This window comes from Falco rusticolus, chromosome 6 (genome assembly GCF_015220075.1).
Source record: "Falco rusticolus isolate bFalRus1 chromosome 6, bFalRus1.pri, whole genome shotgun sequence".
Classification (NCBI taxonomy): domain Eukaryota; kingdom Metazoa; phylum Chordata; class Aves; order Falconiformes; family Falconidae; genus Falco; species Falco rusticolus.
Genome location: NC_051192.1, coordinates 86,482,686 through 86,497,617, shown reverse-complemented (window position 1 = coordinate 86,497,617; position 14,932 = coordinate 86,482,686). Strand labels below are relative to the sequence as shown.

At 38.7% G+C, this 14,932-nt stretch overlaps 1 protein-coding gene across 2 annotated transcripts in view; it reads left to right on the top strand.

Annotated features, from left to right (window-relative positions):
* Nucleotides 1-14,932, top strand: part of MDN1 (midasin AAA ATPase 1) — a 104,191-nt gene that overhangs the window by 39,185 nt on the left and 50,074 nt on the right. For both annotated transcript variants that reach the window (XM_037392994.1, XM_037392995.1), the window contains exons 33-48: nucleotides 827-956; nucleotides 1,535-1,768; nucleotides 2,507-2,704; nucleotides 4,125-4,333; nucleotides 4,869-4,991; nucleotides 5,979-6,176; nucleotides 6,269-6,376; nucleotides 7,463-7,651; nucleotides 8,757-8,846; nucleotides 8,955-9,215; nucleotides 9,345-9,615; nucleotides 10,289-10,448; nucleotides 10,754-10,870; nucleotides 12,025-12,233; nucleotides 12,806-12,951; nucleotides 13,811-14,013. In XM_037392994.1, coding sequence (XP_037248891.1) covers nucleotides 827-956; nucleotides 1,535-1,768; nucleotides 2,507-2,704; nucleotides 4,125-4,333; nucleotides 4,869-4,991; nucleotides 5,979-6,176; nucleotides 6,269-6,376; nucleotides 7,463-7,651; nucleotides 8,757-8,846; nucleotides 8,955-9,215; nucleotides 9,345-9,615; nucleotides 10,289-10,448; nucleotides 10,754-10,870; nucleotides 12,025-12,233; nucleotides 12,806-12,951; nucleotides 13,811-14,013 — 2,846 coding nt within the window. The remainder of the gene's footprint in view (nucleotides 1-826; nucleotides 957-1,534; nucleotides 1,769-2,506; nucleotides 2,705-4,124; nucleotides 4,334-4,868; nucleotides 4,992-5,978; nucleotides 6,177-6,268; nucleotides 6,377-7,462; nucleotides 7,652-8,756; nucleotides 8,847-8,954; nucleotides 9,216-9,344; nucleotides 9,616-10,288; nucleotides 10,449-10,753; nucleotides 10,871-12,024; nucleotides 12,234-12,805; nucleotides 12,952-13,810; nucleotides 14,014-14,932) is intronic.

The window sequence follows — 14,932 nt, the reverse complement described above, 5'->3', positions numbered from 1 at the left end:
GCAAGAAAATCCAACTCTAACATGAGTCTGGAGTAGTGTGAAGTTGTGTAATAGATTATTCTCTGTAATACTGTTCAGAAAGTGACGGAAGTCATCTTGTAATTTTCAGTGGGTATGAACATCACATCCCCAAAGACCTTTCTCATTAAATGAGGAAATCTGTTTCTGAAGTTCAGCTTTAAGTAACTTAGGACAGACTGGGGGGAGGGGGACCCAACAAAATAAACTTTTAAGCAGTGTTGAGAGCTAGGACTAAAAAAAGGAATTATAAGCTCTTCTACTCAAAAGAAGATGGATACTCCATTTACAGTGGTTTCTACAGTACAGAACAACTCATTGTAAAGCCATGTGTTTAAAGGGGATTTATTTCTGCATTATGTTTACACTAATGTTTTTTTGCTTGACTAATTCAGCCAGAGGAAAAGAGGAATTACAGAAGCGAGTTCCAATTGAAGGCAAATTTCCGTGTGGTAGTTTGCTTCTTGTATGCAAAGGGACATTGTGTAGCTATTGCTTGATATGTGATGTCCTAGAATGAAATGGAGCTTTGGTCCTTGCAAACCAGCTCCGTTTCTTCCCATATTCTTTTCAACTTTCTTCATCTTTTATTTCCTGGATTGATGCCAATACTAGGAATCTTAAAATCCACATTCTCTCAAAGATTGTGTTACAGAGTGACCTTGGCAATATTAGAAGGAAAGGTCTAGATTGGTAATTTTATTTATTGTTTGCAAGTACTAGGGCTACAAGGCTATCGGTTAACTGCAACCTTATGTAATATGCTGTCATGTAACTTCAACTGCTATGTCATTCTGCTCATTTGCAGCTTTCTCCTGCATTGCGCAACAGATTTACAGAAATATGGTGTCCGCAAAGCAATGGCCGTGATGATTTGATACAGATTGTAAAACACAATCTTCATCCAGGGTTGTCACTGAGCGGAATAAACCATCGAGGTGGGTATTTCTCCTTGTATTGGTATTCAAACATTGTTAAAAAACAAATTAGTATGGAGGCTGCTGAAATTTTCTCAGAATTTACACCTGTGTGTCCCCTTTTTCAATAAGTACATTTCTGTCTGAGGACAGTTATGAAATAGTTCGGACTTTGTTCTTCCCTCATTGTGTATGTTGTTACACGGCTAGCCAGAAGTAAGTTCAAGGCTGTATTTGCTTCACTGTCCAGGTAGTTGAATTATCCCCAGCCCTTCAGTGCCCATTCTTTGTTTCCATGTAAGGTGTTGAAAGAACTGACACTTCATTTTCTGCCAGCAGCTTCACTGTTAGTTTTAAATTCAAGTAACAAGACAGAATCAAGTGACTAATACTATCTGTAATGACAGCACAGGTATGGACTAACTCTTTGGTTATCCTGCCTGTTAGGACATGGAGTACCCATCCACGTTGCTCAGGCATATGACAGCTATGTCTACTTTATTGATGCTTTTTATGCAACACTGTAGTAGGTGTGACCAACAAAATTATGTGGTAGCTCCATTGATTTTTTTGGGGGTTTGTTTTTTTACTCTTTTCAGGGGCAGACATAGCAGAGCTCATGATGGACTTTGTTGAATGGCTAACTAATCAAGAGTTTGGTCGCCAGTGTATTCTCAGTGTGCGAGACGTTTTGTCCTGGGTTAAGTTTATGAATGTCATGGTAGAGAATGAAGAGTCAACTTCTGCCAAGGAATATAGCATTCTTTACATATCTCCAATGATGTCTTTTGTCCATGCTGCATGTCTGGTATACATTGATGGGATAGGATCAGGTAAGTCTTCAGTGCTCATCTGGTAGCAGAAAAGATGAAGGTATATATTTGTATTAATATTTTTTAGTAGAATGCGATAAAATGCTTTTGGGGCAGCATGGAACTTTTCCAAGAGTTGTTTATGCTTCCATTTAACAATATCCTGTACTTGTATGCCTTTTTTGTGTTTCAGTAGCAACAGTTTGAGTAATCCAGCAAGCTTAAGTAAATTAGAGGTAGTCATAATAATTCGAAAGCTAGCACACAAATTAAGAAAGCTTGTGTTTTTTATTGAGTTTTCTGAGCTGATATGGTACTTAATCACATGACCACGTGTTATTCTCTCTCCCATCCCACATGTCAGCATCTGGATACTAGCCTGTATCGTGCATAGCTCAGAATGCATCTTTCAATGTCCGGTCACGGGCCCAGCTGATAAATAGGAGATAGGAGTGGCGAAAAAAGCGAAAAAACCACAAGAAATGCAGGGAAAGAAGGCCTGGAGCAACTATGGCAAGGGGTCAGGATGGTAGTGATGGTAGAATAAAGGGGTTTGGAAATAAGGTGTCCTTAATTATTGCACACAGAAAAATTTGTCCATGTTAAATGTTACTGGAAGCACTGGCAAGTAGAATCCCTAACATGAAATACAAACCTGTGTGCACAAAAATGGCATCTGTGAAGGAACTGAGTTTCTTAGTCATAAGATACATGTGCCTAGTTACGTTTGTGAAGCACTTTTAACTTTTCTAATTACAGGTACAACATCCTGCTCAGCTGATACGGCTTTATTAGCTCGTGAAAAATGCCTGACATTCTTACATGACAAAATGAGTCAATTCCTTGAGCTGACTGATTATCAGAAGAATGAACTGAAGATTTATGACCGAACAAAGGAGAAAGAGTTTGTGTGGATGGATGACTTTATGGGAATCCACCCCTTTTTTATTCCAAGAGGCAAGAGACTTTGTGGGAGTGGGACATTTATTCTGTGGGTTTTATTCCCAATAGTTCTGTTATCCACTAGGTCTAAGTAGGGTACCTGAGCAATCATGGTACAATCTATAGTTTGTTTTCAGGCCTTAGAAAAAAAGCCTTTTCTGCCTCCAAGTATGTTGGTTGCAATTGGGTCACGTTTATTAAGAAGGCACATGTTAATTGCTTTCTTTGACTTTTTAAAATTACTGGTTAATGGTCTAGTTTTGGTAGGCTTCTTGGTGTAATAAAGCTTCTTTAATTCTGAGCTGTAATTTTCTGTCACTTCGCATGGTTAGAATGGCTGCTAACTTCCACTAACTAAAGCTACAGCTCATCCTGGCCCTTCTGTAAAGCATGGGAAGCAGGAGTCCTGCATACAGTGCTAAACAGAATGAAGACTAGAGCCCTGCCTTGCTGTAGCCTCTCAAAGATAAACTGCAATTTGTGCAAAATTTAGTCCCTCATGTCACAAATTGGTGCAAATGGAACTACCAAAATACTGCTTTCTACCCTCAAAATACAGTGACAGGACTAAGTCATCACTACAAAGTGGTGACTGAGCTTTCTAGTTGAGCTGGTTGGGTTTTAATACATAGAACTATATGTTCCTAATGCTGTATTAATCATTCAGCTTTGAACATTTTTTTTATATCCGTGGGTTATGTGAGTCGTGCATAAAATTGTACAAGGTAATGCTTCTTTGTAAATTGCTTAGTTTCCCCTCTGCTACTAAACAGGTATCAAGATGTGTAAGATAAAGTGGTGATTAATATCTTGTATACTTGAGCAATGCTGTATTACAGAATTTGCAGAGTGATGTCCCAGTGAGCTGTGCCGGCTGCAATTTGGCAGACTAGCTCTGTACTCTCTCCTTGCTGTATGTCATAGTAGCAGTAAAGGAAGTACATGCCTAGCGCCACGTTTCAATTAAAGCAGTCTTCCTTCACAGAGTTAGCAGTGTATGGAGCAGATTAATATGTTGTTCTATAACATGACTGAATTGTATCCCTCAGTGCCAAATTTTCAAAAGCCGCTTTTGAGTTTTATGTCCACATATCTGAAGCACAAGTACAGATGTATGATTTTTTCTGTGATAGATCTCTAGTTTAGATCATGAAGCAGGAAGTGTCCAAGTATCATGGCAAAATAAATCGTATATTCATATGCTTTTACAAAATTCAACAAAAGCATGTGGAGATGGGCTGAGACACAACTGCGGGTCAAACAGAAAGTATGTGCTCCGTCTGTGAGAATGGGGTACAAGCTTGATCTCCGTTGCTTGTTGCAATGAGATCAGTGATTAACAGACAGAACAGTTTCATTCAGAAGCACGCTGTCAGCAGCTCCAGCGTAAACATTTGGTTTAATTGTTTTCTGGTTTACCTTTCCTTTGTTCTAGGCCCTCTTCTTCAAAGGAGCAACATTACAGACTATGCTCTAAATGCTGGGACTACAGCAGTGAACGCACAAAGACTGTTAAGAGCCCTACAGCTTAACAAACCTATTTTATTGGAGGGGTCACCAGGAGTGGGCAAGACTAGTCTAGTTGCTGCCCTGGCAAAAGCCTCGGGAAACTGTCTTGTTCGAATCAACCTGTCTGAGCAAACGGTAGAATAAAATGTCTTTGTAACTTAGTTTTTATGGCAGGGGGGAGATTTTGTTTAACTTAAAAAGCATAGTTCTTTTTAAATTTGACACTGAGTCTGAAATGTCATTTTTTCCTTCCTGCTCTCAAGATAAAACTAGATGGGAAGGGGGAACCAGAAAAAGCAGTGAGCTTCTTTGAGCGAATACCAATTACCAGTTTTTTCTGTTCTTTTCAAGTGAAGACGTGTATCTGTGTCTCCTGTGGTTTTTCTTGGCTTCTGTAAAGTGACTTGGAAACTGTTTTAAGGCTTTTTAGTTTTTCTGTTCTAATTTAGTTTTTTGGTGTTAAAAACAGTGACTAGCTGGTCACTGGAGTCCTATCATAGAAAACCTTTTAGCATCCAGCAAGTTCTGATTTTTTTTTTAAATAGAGGGAAAATGTACGTATGGGAAGGGGAGGAAGAAAATGTGAAGTAAAGTTAACAAAGGCTGTTTATGAACCTTTGCGAAGTTTTGTAATCCCACCCTTCCTCTCCCCTGTTCTCTTTTCCCAAAGGATGTAACAGACTTGTTTGGGACAGACTTGCCTGTTGAAGGTGGGAAGGGAGGAGAATTTGCCTGGCGTGATGGACCACTACTAGCAGCATTAAAGGCTGGACACTGGATTGTATTGGATGAGGTAAATTCAAGTTTGAGGTAAAAATAAAATGGAATGTTCTGGAAGAGCAAAGGGGGTGATTTGCCATGTAGGATAAATACCTTCATGGGCTGATGGCTGAAATAAATTTTGCTTACTTTTAGTTATGTGCATCTAGTGCCACATTGAAAGCAATAGTTCTGCTTAAAAGAAAAATAATCTCCAAGTCCCTCTGCCCATTGGCCCTCTGTGGAGGGAGTGTAAAAGACTGGTTTTGAGTAGACCTCTTTTAGACACAGGAACAAGGATCGAATCCCAGCATAAATTCCTGCAGAAAAGCAAGGATAGATTTAATTTACATTTGAGAGTTTTTGGGAAGCACGTCAGCAGAAGTTTTGATACACATGCTCTTATATAGATATAATTTCACTGAAATAGGAGGGGGTTTGCTGGTGCTAATACACTAGGTACAGATTTAATTATGATGAAGAGTTCCGTTTTGCCACCACAGGTTTGTTCCTGTACCATGTAGCAAGTGCTTTCAAGCATACGCACGCACATAGCTCGCTTCTTGGCAGCATGCATTCTGATTATTGCAGAGTGCAAAATCTTAAATTCTTTATCTGTTTTTATACCTTTTTTTTTCCTGTTATGGAGAATACCACATTAAACAACCATTATATTTAAATAACCCAGACTTCCTTCGTTTAAAAAAACAAGCAAACAAAACACTGAATGTCACAGATCTGTGAACATAAGTTCAGAAGAAACTTCTTGAACGTGCAGATTTTACAGTGGAGAATTGTTCTGTTATCATGGTGAAAATATATTTTCAGAGAGCAAGTGCACATTAGGAAAAGTGTTAGTTGCTTCAGTGTAGTAACAGTCTAGCTGGATGTAATAACATATGACTGCTAGAACAGCAAAGAAGTTGCATCATACCTTCTGAGTATCCCAGACTGTTAAACTAGAGATTATGCCAAAGTATTTTGTGGAGCATTAATGTTATATCCTTATTTCTTTCCTCAGTTGAACCTGGCTTCTCAGTCTGTGTTAGAGGGGCTCAATGCATGCTTTGACCACAGAGCAGAGATTTATGTTCCAGAATTGGGAATGAATTTTCACGTACAGCACAAGATGACTAAGATTTTTGGATGCCAGAATCCTTACAGACAAGGAGGTGGAAGAAAGGGTCTGCCCAAGTCCTTTCTTAATAGATTTACACAGGCAAGCTTATTTTTTTGGTTTAAACTATGTCACGAATCCTGTCTTGTAGTTTTCTGACTGTATCAACGCTTGGCATGCTCTTGAATCTACAGGTGTATGTTGATCCACTGTCTGCAGAGGATATGGAGTTTATTGGGAATACGCTGTTTCCTGCTATTGATAAAAGTATTATTGCTAACATGGTTGCTTTCAATAACAAGGTAAATATATATCTTAATTTCTTTTGTGTAGAAATTGGCAGAAGGCAGTAAGATTTTAAAAATTAAATCTAATGTTATATTTCCAAGCATTTTTACGGAGAAGTATGTGGGTAAAAAAGCAGAATGGAAGTATATGCAGAAGAAAGTAAAGGAGACACCACTGAAACCCACCTGAACTCTTGTACCGCTACAGTCAGATACTTGGTTGATAACTGAAGAAGCATTACTTTTCACAGAAGATAAAATAAATTAATAAATAAAGGCTTTGTTCCACAAAAGGTGGAAAAATTTATGGTTTGTTAGCTTGAAGTGAGTTGAGAAAATGATGTTTTTCCACACATATAGATTATTTTTGAAGCACAAACAGAATGAGCTGTATCTGAACTGAAATGTGTATTTTTGTTCCTGGTCTGAATTCTTAATCTGCTCTTTATTATGGCATGTTGTTTGTGAAAGCAGCATCTGACTTTTACAGAAGCAGAAGCTTGTAAGTATATGTGGCATTCTTCTGGAACACTGAGACCAATAAAGGAAGGCCTTTCCTGATAGGATTTGCCCATAGCAAAGGGTTCAGAGATGCTTGGATCTAAAATTTTGCTAATTCAAAAGGTTTTCAACCAGCATTAACTGCAAGGCATCAACTTAATCTGCTATTTTGTGGCTTAGATGCTGCCATTTTGAGCAAAGTGCTGAATATAAAATTCACAGTAAGAATTTTATTGATGGTCGTGCTTCTGAAATTACATTTAATCTTCATGTCATGAAACAAAAAAACCCGGTAGTAATATTAAGTGAAGGTAGTATTCCGTGGCTTTATGTAAAATCTTTTGTGGCAGTATCTTACAGAATATTCATTTATAGTGTGCAATCTGAGCATTGAGAGAGTTAGTAATAGACAAATTAAATTTAGCTTTGATTCCTGATGTTTTCAGAAAGTGAATACAGCTTGCTCTTTCTGTTATCCTCTGTCTTGTAAGCAGTGCCAAAGGCAGAAGTTCAGTTGAATTTTAAAAACAATATATTTGAAGACCAGCACTTGGGCAGAATAAAAGATGGTTGTTTTTTTTAAAATGCTACTTTTTCCAGATTGACAAAGAAGTAATGACTGAAAAAAAGTGGGGACAGAAAGGAGGACCCTGGGAGTTCAACTTACGTGATCTTTTCCGCTGGTGCCAGCTTATGCTTGTTGACCAGTCACCAGGATGTTATGATCCAGGCCAGCATGTTTTTTTGGTGTATGGAGAAAGAATGAGAACCAGGAAAGACAAAGAAAAGGTGAGCCATGTGGTATTCTTCCTTGCTCTTCAGATTGTCAGGAAGTATTTCTAGAAATCCAAGTGTAAACTTTAAGATGCCTTGAAATTCATTCATAGACATTACCTCTTACAAAACAAAAACAGGTAGGTTTCGGGTTTTGAAGTGTCACACAGGTACCTGCTCCTCTTGTCATTTAAAATACCAGTTTGATTACCTACTAGTATAAAAGTAGAAAGCTGAGATAAATGAAGGCAAGCAGAATAACAGAGGACTTAGAGCAAAACACAGCATATTCTTGTGTGATTCTGCATTAATAATGTTCTCATAGAAGTGGCACGGGTTGCATGCATATTTGTGAGGAAAGAAGACAGCAGAGAAGAGAAATAGCACTGAGATATGGAGAGATTCTTAAATTTATGGTTAAAAAGCGTTTGTGTCAGTATGGTAAATAAAAATAATGTCCTTTAATTCTGCTCTTCCCTGCCAGTGTTGTTAAATTGTTCTGGCTTGGATTTCTTTTATTGACTTTAATTTATCTGTCAGTTCTTTCATCTGCCTGTCAGATGGCTCCCCTCGTTCTGTTAAACTCACTGCTTAAGGTTGCTCTTACAAAACACACTCACCGCAGTTGTTATTCCACCTTTGCTACCCACTTATCCCTCTCTTGCTTAGAAATCCTTTGCTTGTGTTTCATTTCACAACATTTACATGGTATTAAACTAAAAGTCAATCAAATTGCAAGACTGAAGTTACCGACTATATGTGATTGGATATTTGTCTCACAGGCATACTTTCCCCTTCCCTGTAGTATTACAATTTTTGTGTGTTATCAAAGAGCTTATTTATGGAGTGACTTACTTCCCGGTATTTTGGTAAAGAGAAACATTACTTAGAGTACTTCGAGTCACAGGAAAGCATGGTTAATGAAGGAGTTGCTGTGGGTAGCTCACACTCACTTTACTTGCTTGCTGCACTTTGAATGAAATGCCACTTGAGTTTAAACTGTGTTAGTTACCGTCACACAGCTGTGGGGCTGAGAGGAAAGGCTATTTTGTAAGTAAATCTTTAGAAGAATGGATAACTTAACTGACAAGTCTCTTTTTTGCTCTTTCAACTCTTTTAGGTTATATCTACGTTTAGAGACATTTTTGGTGAGGAAGCTGCTGTGTATACAGGAACCAGAGAGTTTCACATCACTCCATATAATGTTCAGGTAAACTGACAAGAGTTTTTGAGAGTTGAAAGAGAAGGAAGTGACTGGCATAGCGAAATCCCCTTTGCCTCTTGAAGTACTCACCCATTTGTGTCTCATCCATTCCAGATCGGTTATTCAGTTCTTTCTCGTGGCAACTATATTCATCGTCCTGGCAGAAATCTCTCACTTCTGCATCATTCACTGCAGTCGCTCGAGTCCATAATGAAATGTGTGCACATGAGCTGGATGGTAATCCTGGTGGGCCCAGCAGCTGTCGGCAAAACCAGTATTGTTGAGCTGCTGGCCCATCTGACTGGTCATCGACTAAAAATCATGGCAATGAACAGTGCGATGGATACAACTGAACTCCTGGGTGGATTTGAACAGGTAAATACTGTGTTGGTAGTGTGGCTGTAATTTCTTCTTCCTACCTGCAAATCTTAGTGTTTAAGCACCAAGTGGAGCCTTAGGCACCACAGTCTTCCGGACAAACTAACTCTAATGGCATGTTTGCAGGTTGATATCAATAGGCCATGGCAGCGCCTTTTGGAAAAAGTGGAGAATGCTGTGAGCACACTAGTAAGGGACAGTCTCCTGCTGACAGAAATTTGTGCAGATGATGCTGAACTTGTGCTGCGTGCTTGGAGCAATTTCATCCTGAATTACAAACCCAAATCTCTGGGTGAAGGAGGTAGAAGTGTTACAACTGAATTAGTGAGCAAACTGGAGGGAATACTTGTACTTACCCAGCGACTAAACAACAAAATAAACTCTTACTCAAAGGCAGGTATGTATGGTGGGCAATTTGAAGTGACGCTATAATGTTCCTTTGGAGAAAATGAAAGAAATAATAAATCTGCAATGCAAGGGAGTTGTAGGGGTTTTTTTGTGCTACTTCATAGCTTCTGAAAAAGTTACATTGATGGTGGCTCTTCAGGTTTATTTTTTGTGTAGTTACACCTGCTAGTGATCAGTAGTTGATACTGAAATTCTCCTGTACTGAACTACTCAACATAGGATGCTATAAAGCTCTTACCTTGTATTCCTAAGAAAGGGTATTTGGATATTCTATTCTTGCATTTGTTCTCTGAAGCACTGATCAGCTGAGCATTACAGCTGTCAGGAGAATAATGTATGGGTTGTTTTTTCTTCTTTCCCTTTTTTCTTTTTATATCGTTGTCTAAAGTATGATGTTAATACCCATCAAACTTCATCTGATGGGGGACAAGCATTGGAGAGAAGTGTCAGTCTAGTTTATATTTCTCTGTGCTTGCAAACCCTCACTGTCCTCATGGATTTTGCCTGTGGGAAGCTACTTGAAGAGTTGGAGCCTCTGCTGTTACGTTCCCTTAAAAAGTGGGAAGCACGTATGCTTGTTAACAAAATAACTATTTTTCTTGAATGGAGCAGGCAGCTACCTCAGTAATGTACGTCTTCGTGTAAAATACACTTCCTTTCAGAGTTTGCTCACCTGGTAGAAGAGTTTCGCCGTTTCAAGCTGCAGCAGGCCCATGCTGCTGACCACAACAGCCATGGCACTTTTGAGTGGGTGGATGGGATGTTGGTTCAGGCCCTGCAGTCTGGAGACTGGCTGTTGATGGACAATGTTAACTTCTGCAAGTAAGAGATTTTAGTGGCTTTGTTTCACTGAGAAAATCCCTTGGCCTCCCTAATTTATTTTGCTTTTTACTGTATGGTTCACAACTGAATGTTTTTGCGTTTGATAACAACACACGGGAGCAGTAACTTTTTCTGGAAGTGTGTCTTGCTTCTCAGACAGCTTAGCAGGTGATAGTTTTCCTGTTGTCTTCTGTCGTAATTAGCTGTTTGGCTTTTTGCTTAAGAACGGTACCATTTTGATTTCAGATCAGAAAGGGATTGAATTGTTACCTTTTTATAACCATAAACATTTCTTTTGATTATAGCCCTTCTGTGCTGGACCGCTTGAATGCTTTACTTGAACCAGGAGGAATTCTTACCATGAGTGAGAGAGGTGTGATAGATGGCACAATTCCTACAATAGCTCCTCATCCAAACTTCAGGTGCTTTGCATTTCTGCTTTTTTTTTCCTTCTTTCCTTTTTTTCGCTTTTTTTTTACCTTATTTTTCCTCCTACTAAATAGCAGATTAGAAAAAAGTCAGCAGTGAGCCAGTCTTGCTATTTTGTATGCTGTTCAGTTTGCCATGTAATGCAGTGACACTGGCAAGGAAGAAAACTACACTGTGATGAGCATATGTTAGAGAGCTTGAGAGACTTGGCTTTGTATCCCTTTTGCAACACAGGCTATTACACTGGAAAATTCATACCAGTATATCTCTGCCTTGATTCTCCATTTCTAATTTAGGATTTCAGCATTTCCTTGTCTCACTGTAATGGAGTTGACAATACATGTGTTGAAGATGGCAAAGTATTCAGATATGTTGGTGATGAAAACTGGTATATGGACATAATAATTTTCTTCCCGGCTTTTTCCATCCCATTCATAAATTTGAGTTTCCTGCAGTGACAGAATTTAAAAAAACCCCAAAATAACAACAACAAAAAACCAAACCAAAACAAAAAAAACACCAACCAGACAGTCTGTATTCTCTCAGATCTGAAGTGGTTTCTGGGGAAGATGGGAGGAGTACATACAGATTATTCTGTATAATTCCTACCTTTTATAATTTCATGAAAAGAATATTGGGGCTGATGTGCTCTGGTTCCTCTGAATTGGAAACAAGGTCTTCGACTTTCTAGTAACCTTTTTTTGCTGCATTGTATCTTGGAAGTTTTTTTCTCTCCTTGCTTTTATGAGATGTCTACTGATAGGATTAACTAGTTGGGTGTTGGATACTTTTCGTTTCTAAATAGCACAGATTTATCTGAAGCTGTTGCTAAGACTTTTAATGGTGGTCTTTAGAGCTCAGAGGCATATTTTAACTTTTTTTTTTAAGTAGGTAAATGATAAAATAAACATAGTTCAGATGTAATTGAGTTAAAAATCATGCAATGGATCTGTGGCTAATTTCGAAGTATAATTATTCATACAGATTTCTCATTTAAATCCAGTAGATGTCTCTGTCTTTCTAGATATCAGTATCCCCATTTTTATGAAGATGAACTTAATTTATGAAGAGTGGTTTAAAGCCCTAAGTTACATCTTAAGAATGTAGGTCCCTTCGAACTGAACTATTCTATTCTAATGTCTGTCAGGCTTTTCCTTTCCATGGATCCTGCACATGGGGAAATATCCAGAGCCATGCGAAATCGTGGGGTTGAAATTTACGTTCCTGGGGAGAATGATGGAAATGTATTGGATGATCTGGATTTGAAGTTACTCCTGCATGGTTTGGGTTTAGTGGGAAATAGCATCTGTGATGCACTTATGGCTGTGCATTCAGAAACCAAGGCAGCGATAGCAGGTAAGAAGAGTCTGTTCAATATTTATTAACTTAGGCTCATTACATATGTTTGTATTAACTCTTTTAATATTAAACTTGGTTATTTTATTACATTATGTCCTATTATATGTAAATGCATAGTATAGTATAATTAGGTAGTTTTGGGTTGGGTTTTGTGTTCTCAGAAAGTAGGCCCAAATCATGAAAGGATGGTAACTTGAGCACTCTGTAAGGAGACCTCAGACACCTGCAAGTGTCAGTTGTCTGTTGCTATAGGGAAGGCAATATATTCTAAATGAAAATCAGTGAAATAGAGGGTTTGCACAAGGCCTATTCAAGTTGTTCTTTGGGGCAAGACGACACTGAATTTTGTTTATCTTGGCTACTTGAGGTCTTACTTTGAGCTGGTCACCTATTATTTACAGTCTTGTCAGATTTTTTTGTTAACCCTGGGAAGAACCCACTCAATTTTCAGGACACAGTAGGATTCATTTGTTTTGGATCTTCGTCAGGGTCTAAACTAGTGTTTGTTCTCAGAGAGTGTTGACAATTACTAAACGTTCATATCGTCCTATATGCTCTGTGTCTTTCAGGTTCTGTGTCATCTTTGTCACCTTTGCTTCAGGCTGCTGTGCTAATTGTGCAGCAGGTACAAAGAGGCCTTGGGTTAGCAAAGTCTTTTTACAGAGCCTGTTGGGAAGTTTATGGCCGCTCACAGCAACTGCAGGTTAACCAAAAGGTAAAAGTCTGGCGTTTGAAAGCTTTTCTTACATCATCTAGATAAATGACAGATACCACTTCATGAGGCTAGTTTTGAGTTTCTCTGTTTCCTAAGTACCTGAGCAAGAGGTTGATGAAGATGGTGCTCTGAGAGATGATCCAAAAAATTTTAAATGTCCTCTCGGGCATCTGTCAGGTGATGAAGAGCAGAGGGGTTAAGTGGCATTGGGGCATTTTCTATATCTTTTAGATTCTGAGCCTTTTTTGGCTCCAGTGAAAGCAGTAATGTTCTGCATATAACTTACTCTGTAACAGATCAGTTGAAGCTCCAGAAGTTGGGGTTTTTGGTATTGCATGGTGAAGTACAGTGAATTTCAGATGTCACCTGTATTCTGTGACATGTTTTTTCAGCCTGGTGGCATGCTGCTGGAGACAGAGGTCAAATGAGCAAGAGTTGTATAAAGACTGGGATGTGCTTATTGAGATATTCCCTGAGGGATAAATACAGTTTGTCAGACATTTTGTAGATAGTGGCTCACTTCTGCAGCATAAGGGATCCAGAGTGGGACTCTGAGGCTTACTTGTTTTTTGACAGCTTCAGCTGAGACTTTGGGATACTAATACTGGTGAAACTATAGCTTGAAACACTGACATATGGAGATAACATATTATACAGTTTAAAACAGGAAGTGAATATTGCTATTTCACTCATGGTTGGAGTGTTTTGGTACTTCTGTAGGTTATATAGCATTTGTAGAACGTTTGGTTTGTAGTGATTTCATAATAAATACATGTAATTAAAGAGTTCCCTGAGCTATTTTATACTTGAATATATGTTTCATTATGATTCTGAACTGCTTTTTGGTTGGTTGTTGTAGCTTGTGTTAGAATTGGTTACGAAGCATGCTTCATCTCTGGCTTCCTCTGAAACTTGGGGTGACTCCTTGCTAGCAGTGGGACTGTGGCCAGACTCCTTACCTACAGGCCTGTTTGCAGCTGAAGACTCGCTTCTTTCCACAGTCCAGAGTGATGCACAGGTCCTAATGTATTGTGTGAATAGACTAAACCTTAAAAACTGCAGGTAGGCAAGAAACATTTTGTGTTTAATAAATGAGTAAGAAACAAGATATGCATGAACTACTGGTGGCATGTCGTTGTTCCCTGCAAAACTTTGTCCTGAGCAAATTGTGTGGGTAGAGACTGTGGTCATCCACACTCTGTAACTGAGGCTCCTGTTACGTTTCCATGCAACCACTACAAATACAAGTTTAATTAGCGTTTTATTCTTCAGTCCAAAATGCTTGACTCTAGTCAATCTTTAGTCAGTACCTATGACCCATTTTAAGTTGTTAGGAGTAGGGATTTAGCAGAAAACGTGAAGGCAAACAGTGGGTTTACAAGGCAATAAGAGGCCCAAAAATCTGTTCCTTCAGTTTCCTTCTGAGCTTTAAAAAAAAAAATTTCACTGGTTTTAAATATACTAATGATCCTCAGTCCTTCCTGCTTTAACGTAAACAATTATTCCTCAGTTATTTAGGTCCAGTAGCTTCAGGTGATAAAACAAATCTCCTTCAAACAGAGCTGTCTGAAGGAAGTCTCATGTACAGGAGCCATATGCAAGAACTCTTCTAATGATTTCTTGTGCAATATAACTGTTGTTCTCACAGCACTTGTCTAGTATCTGTCTGCCTGCCTGCTTTGCTCAGTGACCTTCTGTAGACAGGTGCTGTGGTTTGGTTCCAGTGAATGAACAAGCTGTAGAAGTTAGTACAGAGATGTAATGTTGAAATTGTGAAACCTTAGCTATGTGCTGGTGGTGGTGTTTTGTTTTTTTTTTTTAATCAGTGACACTTGCCTTCTATCTTTGTCTTTTAACTTACTTCACATATCATTCTGGTGCAAAAACCTATGATAATTTCTCAGTGGAATGCTGTGCCTATTCACTTCTGACACTGATCAAACATTTGGCAATAGTGAGTTCATAATAGTAGGTACTCCCA